Here is a 17,976-nt window from a genome sequence, read left to right on the forward strand (position 1 = left end):
TCTCAACCGCATTCACTTGCCTTTTCCTTGTAACATTTGATCCCCTTACTAATCAAGACCTTACCTATCTTTGTCTTAAATAAACTCAATGGCTTGGCTTCCACAGCCTCCTGCTTCAATGAGTTCCACAGAGTCATCAATCTCTGAATGAAGAAATTCTGTTCAAAAGAATTGTCTCTTCATTCTGAGACTATGCCCTTGGTGGTCCTAGTCTCTCCTACTAGTGGAAACATCTTCTCCATGTCCACTCTATCCAGACCTCTTAGCACCCTGTAAATTTCAATCAGACTCTCCCTCATGGTTCTAAACTCCCAAAGTCCTCAACCACTCCTTATATGACAAGCCCTTCATAGTCGTACAACATGGAAACAGACCATTCCATCCAACCAGTCCACGTTGACGATATTCCCAAATTAAATTAGTCGACTTGCCATATCTCTCCAGATCCTTATTATTCATGTACTTATCCAGATGTCTTGTAAAGGTTGTAACTATACTTGCATCTACCACTTCCTCTGGTGCTTCATGCCACACTGAACCACTCTGTGTAAAAGAAAATGCCCCTTGTATCCTTAAAAGTTTTTCCTCACCTTAAAGATATGCCCCCTAGTTTTGAACTGCCCCACCCTAAGGAAAAGACCTTTGCTATGCACGTTAAAAATGCCCCTCATGATTTTATAAACCTCTATAAGTTCACCCCTTAACCTCCTACGCTCCAGTAAAAGAAGTCCCAGACTATCCAGCCAATTTTTATATATAACCTTCCATCCCCAGCAACATCCTGGTAAATCTTTTCTGAACTCGCTCCAATTTAATAATCTCTTTTCTATAGCAGGGAGACCAGATCTGCATACAGTACTCTAGAAAATGCTTCATCAGCATTCTGTATAACCTCGACATGACTTCCCAACTCCAATACTCAGAATCATTCTTGGAAACCTTCTCTGGATCCACGCCAATGCCAGCAAATCTTTGTGTAGATATGGGACCCTAAAACTGCTTACATGTCTTAAATGTGGTCTGACCAAAGCCTTACACAGTTTCAACAATGCATCTCAGCTCTTATTTTGTGGCCATCTTAAACGAATGCCCACATTGCATATGCCTTCCTAACCGCTGACTAAAGCTCCATACTAACTTTAAGAGAATCCTGAACTAGGACTCCCAAGTCCCTCTGCCCTTCAGATTTCCGAAGCCTTTCCCTGTTTACACCTCCATCCTTCCTATTAAAATGTATAACCTCACTTTGCCACATTATATTGCATCAGCTACATCTTTGCCCACTTGCCTAGTTTCTGTAGCCTGCCCGTATTCTTGGCACTATGTTTAGTCATCTGCAAATTTAGCAACAATGCCTTCAGCCCTTCATCCACATCATTAATATATAACATGAATTGTTATTCCAACACCATCCCCTGCAGAACTCCCATTAGTCACCAGCTGCCATCCTGAAATAGACTCCTTTATCCTGCTCTCTGCATTCTGCCAGTCAGCCAATCCTTTATCCATACCAGTAACTTTCCCCTAACCTTATGGGCTTTTATCTTATTTAGCAGCCTCCTATGCAGTACTTTGTCAATGGCTTTCTGGAAATCCAAAAAGATCATGTCTACTGACTCTCTTTTCTCTAACTTGCTCATCACCCTGTCAAGAATTCTAACAGATTTGTCAGGCATAACCGTCCCTCGATGAAGCTATGCTGACTCAGTCTCTTTTACCATGCACTTCCAAGTACTCCACAATCCCACCTTTAATAATGAGCTCTAAAATCTTACCGACGACCAAGGCCATGCTAACCGGCCTATAGTTGCCTGTCTTCTGCCTCCCTCCCTTTTAAACAGGGGTGTTATATTAGCCACTTTCCAGTCCCCTGGGACTTTCCCTGACTCCAGTGTTTCCTGAAAGATTGCCACCAATGCCCCTACAATCTCCTCAGCCTTCTCATTCAGAATTGTAGGGTATCATCCATTCAGTGATTTATCCATTTTCACACCTCTCAGCTTCCCCAGCATCATCTGCTTAGTGATAGCCACTACATTTACCTCTGTCCCTTGACTGTCTTGAAGTTCTATTATGTTACTAATGTCTTCCATCATAATGACCGATGCAAAGTACCTATTCAATGCCTCTGCCATTTCTTTGTTCTGCTTTACTACTTCTCCAGCCTTAGCATCTAGTGACCACTCATCTCTCTTACCTTTTATATATACCTTTTAAAGATATCACTAGGTAGCTACCTCTCATATTTCACCCACTAATCTTAATTCACATTGCATGCTGAAACTTTTATGCTGTTCCTGACTTCACTTGTCAGCCATCATTGCCTTATCCTCTCCTTAGCAGAAATCCATCCCAAGGAAGAAGTAACATACTGTGTCTCCCGAATTACCTTAGGGTAACATGGTGGCTCAGTGGTTAGCACTGCTGCCTCACAGTACCTGGGCCACAGGTTTGATTCCAGCCTCGGGCGATTGTGTGTGGAGTCTGCATATTCTCCCCATGTCTGCATGGGTTTCATCTAGGTGCTCTGATTTCCTCCCACAGTCACAAAGATGTGCGGGTTAGGTGAATTGGCCGTGCTAAATTACCCGAAGTGTTTAGTCAGGGGAAATGTAGAGTAATAGGGCAGGGAAATGGGATACTCTTCAGAGAGTCAGTGTGAACTTGTTGGGGCGAATGGCCTGTTTCGACACTAGGGATTCTGTGAGAAATTCCTGCCATTGCTGCTCCACTGTTATCCCTGCTAGGCTCTGCTTCCAATCAACTCTGGCCAAATTCTCCCTCATGTCTCTGCAGTTACTTTGGGGGTTCCTTCACCTTCCTAATGAAGCCTGACTCGCCACACATCACTAAATCCAGAATTGCCATTTTTTCTAGTGGGCTCTGACAAGCTGCCCAAAATAAAATCTCAGACAATTCACAAATTTCTGTTCTTGAGATCCATTACTAATCTGATTTTCCCAGTCCACCTGCATATTGAAGTCTCCCATAATTATTGTAATAGTGCCTTTCTTAGATGCTGTTTCTATCTCCTGACTTATTTTCTTCCTCACAGCCTGGCTTCCGTACACAACTCCCACCATGGTCTTTTTTTTCCCTTTGTAGTTTCCCAACTGTACCCTCTCAGATCCTACATCTTCCAAATCTGTAACTACTTGCTATCAATTTAATTTCATTTCATACTAACAAGGCAACCCCACTCTCTGCCCACCTACCTGTCCTTTCGATAGGACGTGTTCCATGGATATTTAGTTCCCAGTTCTGATCTCCTTACAGCCATGTCCCTGTGATACCCACATACCTGCTAATTTCAATCTGCACTACAAGCTCATTCACTTTATTATATAAAAGAAAAACAGGGTATGTAGTACCTGTACAGCCCCACTGGTACGAGTCTTCTCGTCTTAAAAGTACCCATTAACAATGATTGTTTGTTTCTTGATGAACCAATTTTGCATCCACTTATATTTCCCTGCATTCCACAGGCTTTTATTTTAAAACCAGTCCACGACATGGAACCTTGACGAAAGTCTTGCTAAAATCCAGAGACAATATGAAGCAAGCTGCTTTCAATCTTCCTTGCCTTTTCCCAAAAGAAAATCAAATTAGACACAATCTTCCTTATACAAATTCAAACCACCCTTAATTATTCTATGCCTTTCAAGGTGTCAGTTGATTCTCTCAGAATTGATAAGTCGTTTACTGAAATCAGCTATTATTGAGGTTATAATCAAGAATGTGGTGCTGGAAAAGCACAGGTCAGGCAGCATTCGGGATGAAGGGCACTTGCCTGAAATGTCGATTCTGCTGCTCCCCGAATGCTGTCTGACCTGCTGAGCTTTTCCAGCACTACACTCTGGACTCTGATCTCCAGCATCTGCAATTCCCACTTTCTATTATTGAGGTTAGACTAACTGTCCTGTGATTATTCATTTTATCCCCTCCCTTTTTAAATCAAAAGTTACAACATTATCAATCCTTTAATCCTCCAGCACCACATTTGTATCCAGTGAGAAGTGGAAAATGACAGTCAAACCTTCCATTGTTTCCTCCCTGGAATCTAGGCTGGAGTACATTTTATCCAGCCCTGTCTTTCCTGTATTTGTTAGTTATGTATGCCAGTGGTATAGTTAAACCAAGGTCAGCTTTCTATTTTATATATGTGCACAAGAGACCTTAAAAAGTTCAAATACAGACGCTTGAAATATGCAACAAGTCTGTCATCATCTATAAAGAAACAAGACAGATTCCAAAGTTCTAGCTGTGCGCCTTTAATCAGAAACAAGGACCGATTTTTTTTTTACTCTTTTGAACATATTGAATTACTTGCTTTGTATTTCGTTTTATTTTAAATTACAGAAGTAATATGCTTATGTTTTTACAATTTAGCTAAATTTGCAGAAGCAAAGCCTGTGACCTGCATATTTGAACTGCATAAAGGGATTTGAGGTTTGTCCTCATTTCCCTGAAAACTAGTTGAATGGCAGCCTGGCTTTGCTGCTCCTCTCCCTTGTAAAATTGCTGTTTCTCTGTATACAGCTGTTAATTGTTTTGTAAACTGAATTGTTTAATAATTGTTTCTTGATACAGGTCAGTCTGTAGGAGGGGCACTGACAAGTGCCAAGTCTGCTATGACTTCTTGGTTTTCCAACTTCAATCAACAGGCCACAGCACCCTACTCTGAAAGGCAAAGTGGGAAGCACTGATCACAGAGGAGTCACATTGCTTACATGCACTGGATATGTCAATATTGCATAGAGAGCAGGAACTCGACAGTAACCATTCCTTTTACAAATAAATCAAACTCTGTACCTTGTTTCCAGTGCATAAAATGAAGATGAGGTGGATCAGTGTTTATGTATGTCATGTATATAGTTACAAAGTTTTCACTATTGAATATCTGCTGATTAAATGTAAAACGTGTTTTTGAGCAATTCTTAGTTGTTTCACTGACTGTCACAGTAATCAATTTTTCCTCATTTTATGTTAAAACAATAAAGGGCCATGGATTAATTAAATTCTTCCCCCTCCAACTAATACACTTTCAATTTTTTCATTGGGGTTATTAACTATAAGTTGGAAAACAGGTTACTTTTTCATTCAATTTGCAAACACTGCCACAACCACAATTGCTAAAATGTGTAATCATTTTTAATTAGGACCTATATCTGTTTTTAACTCACTTTGGTCAGACAGCATTCACTGGAACATAAATTCCAGTTTTTAAGCAATTGTTAAAATATTATGAAATGACCAGTACATGCATTACAATAACATTAAAAGTAGCAGTAAAAAAAGCCAAATTCAATTATCCCTGCCTCCAAAGAATGCAACATATTCAAATCATGAAACTGAACACTAATTTTAATCAATTTTTATGACATTCATTGATTCCAGTCCCTAACTTTCATTTGATTTGATAGTGTGCTGGTGCATGTAACAATTAACATTTTGCAGAGCTTATATCCAGCCTAAAGAATTGAACCAAACTTTGCAAATATCATTGTCCAGTCATGCTCTAAGATTTTTTTTTAATTTTGTGAAAGCCATTCTCAGCATATGATTTACCTGTGAAGTTGGTTAGCAATTGTGACAGGGAAGCTTAAAATACAGTTCACAAAAGTATTCTGATATCAGAAAAGCTATTTTTGGATGTTGCTATCTTTTCATTTAGAAAGTATTCAGGTGATCTTTGGTAAAAGCTACCAGAGGAAATAGACAGGGTTACCTACTTTGCCATCTTTGAAAGATGAGTAGTGAAGTTCCATATTAGAATCTTTTGGGGCTGTGGGAAGGGTTTGGGAATGGAAGGGACAAGAGAATTAAACACTAGTCTGTTTAAAAGTCCTGTTTAAAGCATTTTTTTTTGATATTGGGATATAATGTCTTTCAAATCAACCAAGACCTTCAAAGCATCACATACAGTCCTTATCCTGTCAACCTTCTTTCACTTTTAATCCATCTGGTATGCAACATTGTGAACTATGTCATCCAAATACCACCTCTTGAATGCAGAATCCATTTATAGCTGCACAATAAGACTGTCAAGAGTATTGTTTCATAAAAGATCTTTGTAACGGGTTTATCCCATAGTTGTATTTTATTCAAATATTTAAATTGTGAAACTACAGAGATGTATACTATAGTTCGTTATTCTATAAAAATTATAGCTTTGCAAATGTTTTCCTGTTATCACTCTAAAGTGTGTACTTTGATATAAATATTACATACCAAAAAAAAGTACTTCTACTTGTAATTATGTCATTGGAAAGGTTTTCCTGTTCGAGATTTTTGCACAGCTGTAAAGTTGTTTAGAATTGATTAATACTTCCATAAAACTGATTTCTCCAACAGCAATGTGTTTAGGATCTTATTGCTTTGTTCTACATAGAACATGAATCTTGTTTATTCAGTATACAACCAAAAGGTCCTATATACTTCATAAATCTGCTAGAGAACAAGCTATCCCCAAATTAGGTATTGGATGATTGACAATGAGAATTTCTTTTATCAAGATGGAGCACAAAATGATTGATTCTGAGGTCCTGAGCCTAAAGAGGGCATTACGATAGCTGAGGCACGAGTTGACTATGATAGATGAGGCAACATTTCTTAAAAATATTACAGTGGTGAGATATGACAACAAAGTGCACATGGGTGAACTGCAATTATTCATTCCTGTATGGTGCAAAAGTAAAATGGGAAAGGTCACCAAACTATGGCTTACAAAGGAAATTAGTATTAAATCCAAAGGAAGAGGTATACAAATTGTTTTTTTTCCCCTCTGGCCAATCAGCAAAGGAGGACAAAGGGTTTGTTTAAGAAATGGAAACAAGTAACATAAAACTGACTTATGAAGACTAAAAAGTTAATGAAAACAGCAGGTCCTCTAAAGTCAAAAACGGAATTTATAATGACCAATGAAAAAAGCTGACCAACTGAATACATACTTTGGTTCTGTGATTACAAAGGAAGACAAATAGCATAAGAAATGCTGGGCAATACAGGATTGAGAGAGGGAAGAACTGAAAGAAATCAGTATTAATAAGGAAATAGTGTTAGGAAAATTGATCAGATTTAAGGCAGTTAGATTCGCAGAGTCTGATAATGTATATCCCAGCATATTTAAGTGGGCCTAGAAATAGTTTATATATTGGTGGTCATCTTCCAATTTTCTGTAAATTCTGGAACAGTTCAAACCAACTGGAGGATAGTTAATGTTTACAACAGGAAGGCAGAAAGAATAGCAGTAATTAAAGAACAGTTAGCTTCCCCATTGATAGTTGGAAAAATTTGAGTCCATGACAAAAGATTTAATAAATGAGCACTTGAAAAACAGTGACAGGATTGGACCATCAGCATGGATTTATGATTGGGACATCATACTTGCCAAATCTACTGGAATTCTTCAAGGGTGTAAGTCTTAGAGTTGATGAGGTGAGCCAGCAAATGTGGATTATTTGGACTTTGAGGGTTTTGTTTTTGGGGTGGGGCACAAGCAATGTGAGACAAGACCTGAGCATTGTCATACACCAGTCACTGAAGGTAAGCATTCATCTGCCACTGATAGTCAAGGCAACAAATTGGATGTTGGCCTTCAAGGAAGACTATTTGAGCACAGGAGCAGAGACATCTTGCTGCAATTAAACAGGGACTTGGTGAGACCACACCTAGAATACAGTGTGTAGTTTTGGTCTCCTTATCTGAGGCAAGATGTGCAGCAAAGGCTTCTCAGACTGATTCCTGGAATTTCAGGGTTGATGTATGAGGAGAGATTGAATCTGTTAAGATTATATTCAGTGGAGATCAAAAGAACCAGAACCAGGGATCACAGTCTAAGGGTTCAACGTACACCATTTAGGACTGAGCTGAAGAGTGCTGAGCATATGAAATTTGCTGAAATAGCAGTTGAAGCCAAACCATTATATGATTTCAAGAAGGTGGATATAGCACTGAGGGCTAAAGGGATCAAAGCATAAGGGGGGGGGGGGGGGGGCGGGGGGAGAAACAGGAACAGGCTATGGAGTTGAATAATCAGCCATGGTCATAATAAATGACAAAGAGCTAAATGGCCTACTTCTGCTTTTCATGTTTCTATTGTGCAATGGGACAATGTTCTCTAACTTTTCCAAAGCTTGGAGACACAATATGATGTATTCAAAACCATCAAGCTTTGAAGAGTAAAGTTAAGCTTTTCAGTTCAAAGAATGGTTATTATTCCTTCAAAACCATGTCACATTGCTCTAGGAAATGTCAGCGTTTGCAGTTCAATTTCAGGTTCAAAGAAAAGTCCCACTTTAATCTACAGCTACATTGGAAAAAACAAGGATATAACCCCAATACTAGAGCAACAAAATGATCCCTGGAAATTGTGAATATCAACATAGGGAATACATTCTGGACTTGATGCACAAAGTTCCACTGTAATATCAACTGCCAACTTATCCACATCTGGATGAGAAACTTTTCCAAAATGTTTGACAACATGCAGAGGTTAATACTGTATAGATATTCTAAGTTCTGCATCACAAAAAGAAAGCAAACATTTACTTGTGAAGGTTTTTAATAAATTAATTTAATTCAAAATACAGTGCCAGAGGAACACAATGCAGCTGAACATGCGAGTAGGGATTACATGAAGCACCTGTGCTCATGTTAGAATGGAGAGCCCAACAACTGCTAGTGGTTCCTGGGAGTTATGCCAGAGCAGTGCTGGGTCAGTTCTGCTCTCCTGCACGCAGGATACAGTTCATTCTTGAAACATTTCAGTCAAACCAACTGTATTAAAACCTAATGACTAGGATACTTGTACACAATCACACTACAGTAACAGTTGCCTTAAATTAATGAAATACAAAATAAAGACCTGGTTGTTACTCACTAAAACTTGTTTTACAAATGAAAATTCAGCAGCAGGAAGTTGTAATATGGATGAACCTATGTTACTTGCAATGTGGAGGAACATGAAGTGATTTAAGCTCCACACAGACCCGCACTACAAGCAGCTGTCAGTCACTGAACAGCCACCCACTAATTAATCTGGTAAACTACCAGCTGCTTGGTAGACCTGCAACCTGGAATAAATGGGAATATTTTATGGAAATTAGAGAACACGGATTGAATAGATACAACCTTTGACTGAACCTGCAGTCAGCCACCTTGCTCAGTCTACTTTTTCACTGGGACGATCCCTATGATTTCTTACCTTTGTGGTCAAATCCAGGGATAATTGTGTAAGTAAAACAATGTTTCTCTTGTAAATTAGTCACATTGTAACAATAATACAATAATCTCTTTAGCAGAACACATGGTATCTAGGAGTAGATGATACAACACAACTGGATTCTCAGTTATTTACACAATACTATGCAAACTTAGTGACATGCTGTGCTGAACACAGTTACTGCTTAATCTGTTAGACTAAACCCTGTCATGATCTGGAAGCTTGTGACGTACATATTGCTGTTCTATGCATGTCTTAGGAATCCACAGCACGTGCCCATTTTTCACTAACTATTCAACGGCAAAGCAACCACATCGCCATCCAATTCAAATTCATCTGCTCCATCTTGTGAGAATAGAGATGGTGGAGGTTTCCACAGAGATTCTTCCAGACACGAGGGGTAAAGTTTCCCCATAGTGCACCGAAAATCTTTGCCAAGGTCCCAGAGGACTCTCTCTGAAATAGACTGCCGCAGGATCCATTGGTCAAGTTCCATGTTGTACTGATAGATTGCATACTTGGGTTTTTCATTCATGTGAGTGTCTCTCATGAACACACATAGACAGTTCAAGACCACTACTGCTCTCACACAGGGGTCAGAGTAGCGCTTTGCAGGGATATTAGTTGCTACCTTCCACTCATTTTTCATCACATCATAAACTTCGACAGTTACAGATGAACCATCAACAGTGCTTGAAGGTATTCGAATGCCTGAGTTATTTCCAATATGCAAACCACCAATGTAGAAGATTTTGTCTCCAAATGCTGCAGCTGAAGCAAAACACCTGCTCGTTTGACGTGCAGCCATTTCAACCCACGAGTCAGTACGTGGGCAGTAGCAAAATGTTAGATTGTGTGCCATGACATAAATGTAGTCTTCCACTGCTACTGCTGCATTCCACTGCCAAGCACAAGGCAAGGGCGTAACTAAAGTCCATTCATCTGTTTCACAATTATACCTTTCCACCGTCCGTTTGTTCATTTCCCCTCCAACACTGTCCCCTCCAATTGCATAGATATATCCTTCACAGCAAACCAAAGAAGGTCGGTTGCGAGCACACAACATTGGACTCTTTGGAACCCATATGTTCTGTTGAGCATCAAAAAGGTAGAAACAATTCACAGGTCTATAAGCAGCCTGAAGTTTGCTTGCCTTGCTATTGTTGCTGATTGGCGCTTTTAAAGGGACTTGTCCACCTGCAATGTAAATGTCATTGTCAGGAGTAACAAGTGTTCCTACTCTTTGCAAATCTCCAGGAGGATTACGGAGTTTATACACCTTCTCTGCCTGAGGGCTGTAGCAAACAGCACAAAAGGAAGAACGAGGACTTTCACTAGAGGCTTCAGTGAATATCAGCATCTCTTCTTTAGTCATACCAAGTCTAGGTTTGAAAAATTTTGGCATAGATTTATACAATCCTTGCACCACTACAGACTTATCATTAGGTGGTAAGCCTTGGAACCATGCCCTCTGTGTTACCTCAGAAAGTGCATCAATTCTTATTTGGCCAAGGACTGAAGATAGATATTGGGATCGTGATTCAGTGTCATATTCAAGCCACACCATAGCAGCTTCACGGACTGTCTCTTCCTTCTCCACATTTAAATTGTCACTGCTGAGAATATCTATCAAAAGATCATGTGAGAGCTGCAAAAAAGCATCTTGATGGTAAACAGCAGTAAATTTGTGCTCCACCATTCGCTTTGCACATATTTTCAGTTCTTCGCAGCTGTATAAATCTGCAAAGCTCAGTAATCGGACACAGTTCTCAGCATTAATTTTCTTTATTAAATATTCTCGACAACGTTGAGATACGGTTTCCACCTGCAAGAAGAGGAAGATCATTTAAATCAACACAATAGGATATACTTTCGAATTATATACATTAACTTCAAATCAGACTTCACTAACATTTTTCTAACACTATCTGAAACTATTAAAAGCAGCTAGTCTCATTAAAGCACATGTCCACCGTTCAGTCACAGTAATTCAACCTAGCACTTTTTATTGCGAATGATTTCATATGTTCAAACAAGTGCAATAATGTGAAGAAAAATTTAAATAAATTTAAACAAACTCATTAACAAGATCTTGTGCCTAGTATTGTCAGATATCCTTCTCCTCCTCCTTTCCCACTCCCATGGATGCTTTACCATTCTGTGATGTCTTTAAAGGCTTTCACAACAGGACCATGGTACGAGATAAGCACAAGATTAGGAATTACATTCATTTGAAAGATGTATTTGGATTAGTTGGATTAAACATGCCTTGCTGAAAATGTGTTGCTGGAAAAGTGCAGGTCAGGCAGCATCCAAGGAGCTTGAGAATCGACGTTTCGGGCATGAGCCCTTCTTCAGGTTTCCTGAAGAAGGACTCATGCCCGAAACGTCGATTCTCCTGCCCCTTGGATGCTGCCTGACCTGCTGCGCTTTTCCAGCAACACATTTTCAGCTCTGATCTCCAGCATCTGCAGTCCTCACTTTCTCCTTAAACATGCCTTTCCCATTATAGCTTCTACATTACAGTTTCACAGTTAAATTCCAAATTATTTTGTGTTTTGCAAGAACATAAGAATAAAGTGCAATAGGCCACAGAGCCTCCAGTCTTCGCAGCAATTCAATATGATCATTTGAAACTTTCATATCAAGGCCCCTTAACTTGAGACTGTTGTCTATCAAAACTATTGAACTTGGCCTAAAAGGTTTTTCACTTTGGTCACAAGAATAGAAAAAAACCAAAATATTTTATAAAGAGGTGCGACATTTGTAAGCATTCATGTTCAGAAAGACAAATGTGTTTGCACAGGTCAGTCTGCTATAACACACATTTCATCAACGCAAATTTGCTGTAACGCGATTGATGAATTCGGGACACTGTTTCTAATGCATGAACTTTCAAAACGAATGTTGGCTGTAACATGATTACATCACCAACACTAAGTGCTGTTTCTGAAGTGCAATTTTTCTATAACGCAGGGTAGCACAAGAACGCAAACCACCATGTTACAGAACTACCTGTACAAGGAATGTGGAAATTTAGTATACCGGTGCAGCAAGCAGTTCAGAAAAAAATGCATTTTATCTTTTATTGCAAGAGATTTAGAGCACAGATATAAAGACATCTTGCTAAAATTTATAAAGGATTTTGCTTAACGCACATTTGAAGTATTATGTATTGTTTTGGTCTCCATATTAAGGAGCTGATCATATAAAGATGAGGTGAGTAGAACTTTTTTTTAAAAACTCAAAGGGTTACAAATCTTTAGAATTCTCCATTCCTGAAGGTTGTGGATGCTCCATCATTGAGCACACTTAAGATTAGCGTAGACAGGTTTTAGTCTCTGAAAATCCAGGAATATGGGGAGCAGGCAGAAAACAGGAATTGAAGCCAAAGGTGAGCGACGATCAAAATTAACAACAAAGCAGGTTCAACTGGTCATACGGTCTACTGCTCTTTTAAGTTTTTATTGCATAACTGCATCTTAGTTATTTATGCACCAGGACACCCAAATCATTCTGTACTGTAGAGTTCTACAAGTTCTCACCAATTAACTAATTTCTTAAATCTTCCTGCCAAAGTGAACAAAAATCACCTTTTCCCATATCATATGCCTTCAGCCAAATATTTGTAACTTAATTCAAACCCCTTTCTAAACTGTCTTGACAACTTGTTTTCCAACCTAGTTTTGTCATCAGCAAATGTAGCTATCACAAATTCAGTCCCATCATCCAAGTCAGTGATTATAGATTGTAAACAGTTTAGTGCCTAGTACTCCTTAGTTTGCCAACTACAAATAACCACATATCTGTACTTTCGGCTTGCTCTTAGCTAACCGATTCTCAATCCATACTAATACGTTACCTCCTACACCTGGAAGTGTAATGATGCTGTCTGCTAATCCAAATGTACCACATCTTCAGGTCCCTTTTATGCATTGTGTCTCTTCCTGAGTTATCCAATAAATTCGTCATATGTGATTTCCCTTTCACTAGGTCTCCCTGATTGTTTCATTATTTTTCAAATGTCGCATGATTCCCTCCTTAATAATGAATTCTAGCAATTTCTCTGACAAACATTATAGTTTATAGTTTCCTACTTTCTGGACTACCCCCTCCCTATCACTATACTCCATTCCCTTTGGAATAAAAGCTAAAGTTCGATTACACTTCCCATTCTAATTAATGCACAAGGACTTCCAAACCCATGTTGGAGCTTTCTGCAGTATTTTTTCAAGTAGATAATATTCAGCTCCTTCATTCTTCCACAAAAAAAAGTGCATATATAATCTCATATTTTCCCATATTATATTCAGCTTGTGTTGTTTTTGCCCACTCAACCTGTTCCTGTCTCTCTGCAGACTCCTTGTGCCATCCTCACCACTTGCCTTTCCACTATTTTCCTTTGGGTCAGCTGCAAAATTGGCTATAATACATTCTTTCCCACTAACCAGGACACTAACATTCAGTAAATAGCTGTCAGTTCCATTACTGTAGGTGTTTACATTCAGTTTTATCTCCTAAATCTCTCACTTAATCTCCTAAATTAGTTACTCCTTCTCAGAGTCCTTTTCTTTCTCAATGGAAAATAACTTTGCTGATTTCTGAAATTTCTTTAAATATCTAGCAGTTCTTCGCTACTGTCCTATCTTTTAATGAATTTCCCCGAGTTGAATTCAGCCAACTTTGCCTTCTGAAACTTAAATAAAGACAGTTATAAGGACAAACAGTCTTAAATACACACTTCTCACCAAACACAAAATGAAATGTCATGTTATGATCGCTGTTGCCTAGAAGCTCCTTTAGTTTTAAGTCATTAATCCAGTCTTACTGCACATGACCAGGTTAAGATTGCCCTACTTCTGATTGGCACTACAAGTGCTGTGCTAAGAAACTGTCCTGAATATACTCTTGAAATTCATCTTACAGGCTACCTTTGACAATTGGATACATCCAATATACAAGTTTAAAATCTCCCATAATAAATGCACATTTTTTGCAAGTCCCCATTATGTCGTCTTTAATATTTCAGCAATTCCACCATCTTTTCCTAGGTCTCGATCCTTTCAAAATGTCAGATATCTTTGGACATTTAGGTCCCAGCCTTGATAATCATGCAACCATGAGGTGTTGAAGAGTTAATTTATTCTACTGCCATGTGAGAAATTGGATGTCTCGGGGGTGCGTTGTTCTGTCTTGTAAGCAGGATGTGACAATCTAATAATACACTAAATGCAGTTTAAGGAATAACCTAATCTCTCTCACACACACACACACTTTTAAGAAATAATGTAATCACTTTACATTGTTTTTGGGTGGCATGTGACTATGGGGAAGTGGTAGGGGGTTGTGTCTTGCATGCATGGCCCCTGTGATGTAAATCCCTGCGTAAAGGGAGGAGGTTCCCTTGTTTGGACAGCCTTGCTTGACATGCTCCACAAGCATCGCGAAGAGTGTTAAGTGATCCTCAAAAGCTTGTACTTGCTGAGATAAATTGCGGCTGTTCACAGAAATTGACGTATTGCAGTTGCATCAAGCATGTAAAAATTTCAAGAAGAGAAGCTAACAATCACATCTCTGAAATGGTGATCCCTTCATTTTTGTTTTCCTATGCACGCTATCATCCATCCATTTTGTTACAAACGCTGCATGCATTCAGATTACAGATCTTTTTATCTATTATTCTTGCAAGCTTGCTTCCTGCTCTCACATGCCAGCGAGATCTTATGCTCTGCTCCTTCCAGCCACACAACGGTTGTCATTAAGCATGCAATTGCTCTGCCGTAATGCCTCATGCTCTTTCAACATCAGTCCCCTTATAGTCACAACCTCATGTACTTGACTGCAAACTAAATTCTCAGGACACAGTCGAACAGAACAAAGTGTCCCCCCGCCAGATGCATCAGTGTCTGAAGTGCAGATTCCAGGTCTTCAATTCCTAGCTAAAGTTATTCAAGCTGTAGGTACTTACTGTAGATGTGGTTGCTGTGGATTATGACAGCTGTCCAATGGCTCAAATACACAAAGCTTTTCTGCCATTTCTGTATTAATTTCAGAAATATAACAATGATGATCTAAAGTTACATCGAGTGATTAGGCTACAAATTTAACAGAACACTTAATTCTCCAGTAACGGTTTAAACTGCTGCATCCTTTCAGGGAGATAATTTTCAAAACTCCAACCTGCTTACCTATTAATGCTTCTAGACTTTCATCTCTCATGTCCCACTGCTGGTCTGACTCCCTTCCTCTGACCACTCATTTTTTGAGAGATCTGAACAGCATTCCTCCTTCACAACATCAAATTCCTAAAGATCTCTTTATTTCAACCTTTTCAATGGCAAGCCAAAATTACCATATTAGCTAATACCATTGCTTAATTAATGGATGGTAGGACCAACTGAATAATGGTGTACTTACGAGGAGCATTGAAGTAGACACAGCTGATACATTCCATGGAAACACAAACTGATCCAATTTGATTGTTTGTTATAAGGTAGACACAAAAAAATCCCCTTTCCTATGTGCAATTGTACATTTTTCCTGTAGTTTACTATTAATGCCAGGTCATCCACCTAATCAAAGCTTCTGAAGCCAATAAATACAGTTTGCTTGAACATTCTTCACACTAAGAAAAAACTCTGCAAACTGATATCAATGAGACCTGGGACAAGCTTCAAACACCACCTTCCAACTTTAAGAGGGTACTGCAGTGGCCTCCCTTTTGGAACTGACAACAAAATGACAACACGAGGCTGCCATTCGGCCTCTCATAAATCCTTAATAAAACATTTTTAAAAATTGAAATCAAAGAAACGCTCAGTAATTGTGCCATGAAACGAGCATTGATGGTCATAAAAACCCACTTGGTTCATAAATGTCCTTGAGGGAAAGAATTTCTACTGCCCAAACCTGAACTGATCCGCATATATTACCAGTCTCCAGTCCCAGCTTAATATTGAGCATATTCTTCAGCTCCTGACCTCATTACAGCCTTGATCCATATTTGGATCAAACATCTAAACTCAGAGGTACGGCAAGAACAACTAGCCTTGACAGTGCAAATTCAAGGATCCCTGTATCCCAGGAGATTCTTAATTTAAGATTTCAAATACGTTGTGAGCTAAAATGAAGTTATTTAAAGAAATGGACATAAATGGACTGAATTTATGAATATGTAAAACAAAAAAACGCCTGGAGTAATCAGACAACATGTTTGTTCAAATTTAGGTGACTGTCCTGACTATAGAATATCCATATCCAAGCTATACCCATGAACATTTAAAATAATGAGCACAGCTGCACTGTCAGTAAGAGGCGTCACAACTTGAAAACATAAGTCTTCAAATTATTTCAATAACACTGATTCTGACAAGCCCAGAATTTCTCTATCAAACCACCTTTATGTTTGTGGACTATTCACAAAACCTAGAATATGGAATTAGCAAAACCAAGGAGTTAAAAAAAAACGGAGGGGTGGTTGAAACTATATCAATCATGGACACGTGATTTGCATACTATATGCAGCATGTATTTAGGAGTCTGCTGATACAGTATGCAAGGATAACACTGGATAGGTCTCATCACCTGCAGAGACGGGAACAATTCACTGAGAAATTGTCAGGGTCAATACCGCTTGAAATAAAGGAAACACAGGAAACAGCATTTGTTGGTATTAACCAAATTTGATGGGAGAAATGTACTGATGTTTGTACATTGCACCACAGAGTGCTCACAGCAATCAATCCAGTATTTTACAGGCGCATCCCAAAATTCTCTCATTTTCCTCCTCCTAAATTTCTCCAGCCAGAACTGGTAAGATTACAGAAGGCCCCATTGTTACTGCGCGAGTGCCACCCATCCCCATCATTTCTCACTTTTTTCTTCCCCTTTCAGATAATTGGCCACTTTGGCCTTATTGAGTTGTGAACATTACTCAGACAGGATCAGGTCAAAATCTGGAACTAGAGTTTAACAAGAAAGCTGCAGGTTCACCTCCCTCAAACAGCAACAGAGATAAAGACACACAAAGTTGAGTGGGTGTTTCTAGAGGCAATTGAGAATCATAGTTTTAGGCAAAGGAGTTGCAGATTTAAAAAACAGATGACAAGGAATTACATCTCTCAAAAGTTCATGAATCTGTGGAATTCATTAACCAAGAGTATGATGGACACTGAATACTAATTAAAAATCTATATCATCTTAAATGTAACAGATTAAAAGGTACCAGATAGGAAAGGGGAGGGGATGCTGAGATTAGCCATGACCATTTGAAAAGATGGAATAGACTCAAGGAGCTGAATTGCCTACTCCTGCACCCAGCTCTTATATTCTTGCGTAATGTACCCAGTTGTCAAAAATTTTCCTTATACCTTAATTCATTAATGGTGTTTCATTAGTGTTTAGCTCACTTGTTTCTTTTTAAAAGTACAACACATTTTTCCTAAATTCTGTCAAATACATTTTTTCTATATCACTTTTTGCCAATATTGTTATTTTATTTTTTCCAAATTCATTCCAAGACCTTCAAAAAAGAAATGTCATCTCCAAATTATTACCCAGTTTTTTTTTGTCATGCTCACATCCATGGTCAACTATCTTAAAGTGAATCATATTATGGTCACTATTGCCAGTATGTTCCCTTGCTTCTCTGGTTCATTTCCCACTGTTCAATCCACTCCTGAAACCTCCTGAATTAAGTGTCGTGCACGCTCAATTAGAAGGAATCCAGCACACGCTGTGGGAACCATATTCCT

The 17,976-nt window shown here is 38.8% G+C and overlaps 2 protein-coding genes across 3 annotated transcripts in view; one reads left to right on the top strand and one right to left on the bottom strand.

The window, feature by feature from the left end:
• The window catches only part of avl9 (AVL9 cell migration associated), a 95,724-nt gene extending 89,371 nt beyond the window's left edge, over window positions 1-6,353 (top strand). The window contains exon 16 of the mRNA XM_043688809.2: window positions 4,591-6,353. Within this exon, the coding sequence (XP_043544744.2) occupies window positions 4,591-4,706 (116 nt within the window). The 3' untranslated portion in view covers window positions 4,707-6,353. The remainder of the gene's footprint in view (window positions 1-4,590) is intronic.
• A 2,048-nt stretch (window positions 6,354-8,401) lies between these two features.
• The window catches only part of kbtbd2 (kelch repeat and BTB (POZ) domain containing 2), a 28,850-nt gene continuing 19,275 nt past the window's right edge, over window positions 8,402-17,976 (bottom strand). For both annotated transcript variants that reach the window (XM_043688808.2, XM_087986166.1), the window contains exon 4: window positions 8,402-11,048. In XM_043688808.2, coding sequence (XP_043544743.2) covers window positions 9,510-11,048 — 1,539 coding nt within the window. In that variant the 3' untranslated portion in view covers window positions 8,402-9,509. The remainder of the gene's footprint in view (window positions 11,049-17,976) is intronic.

The sequence above is a fragment of the Chiloscyllium plagiosum genome, unplaced genomic scaffold (genome assembly GCF_037043375.1).
Source record: "Chiloscyllium plagiosum isolate Xiang-an unplaced genomic scaffold, Cpla_swu_hap1 HiC_scaffold_4, whole genome shotgun sequence".
Classification (NCBI taxonomy): domain Eukaryota; kingdom Metazoa; phylum Chordata; class Chondrichthyes; order Orectolobiformes; family Hemiscylliidae; genus Chiloscyllium; species Chiloscyllium plagiosum.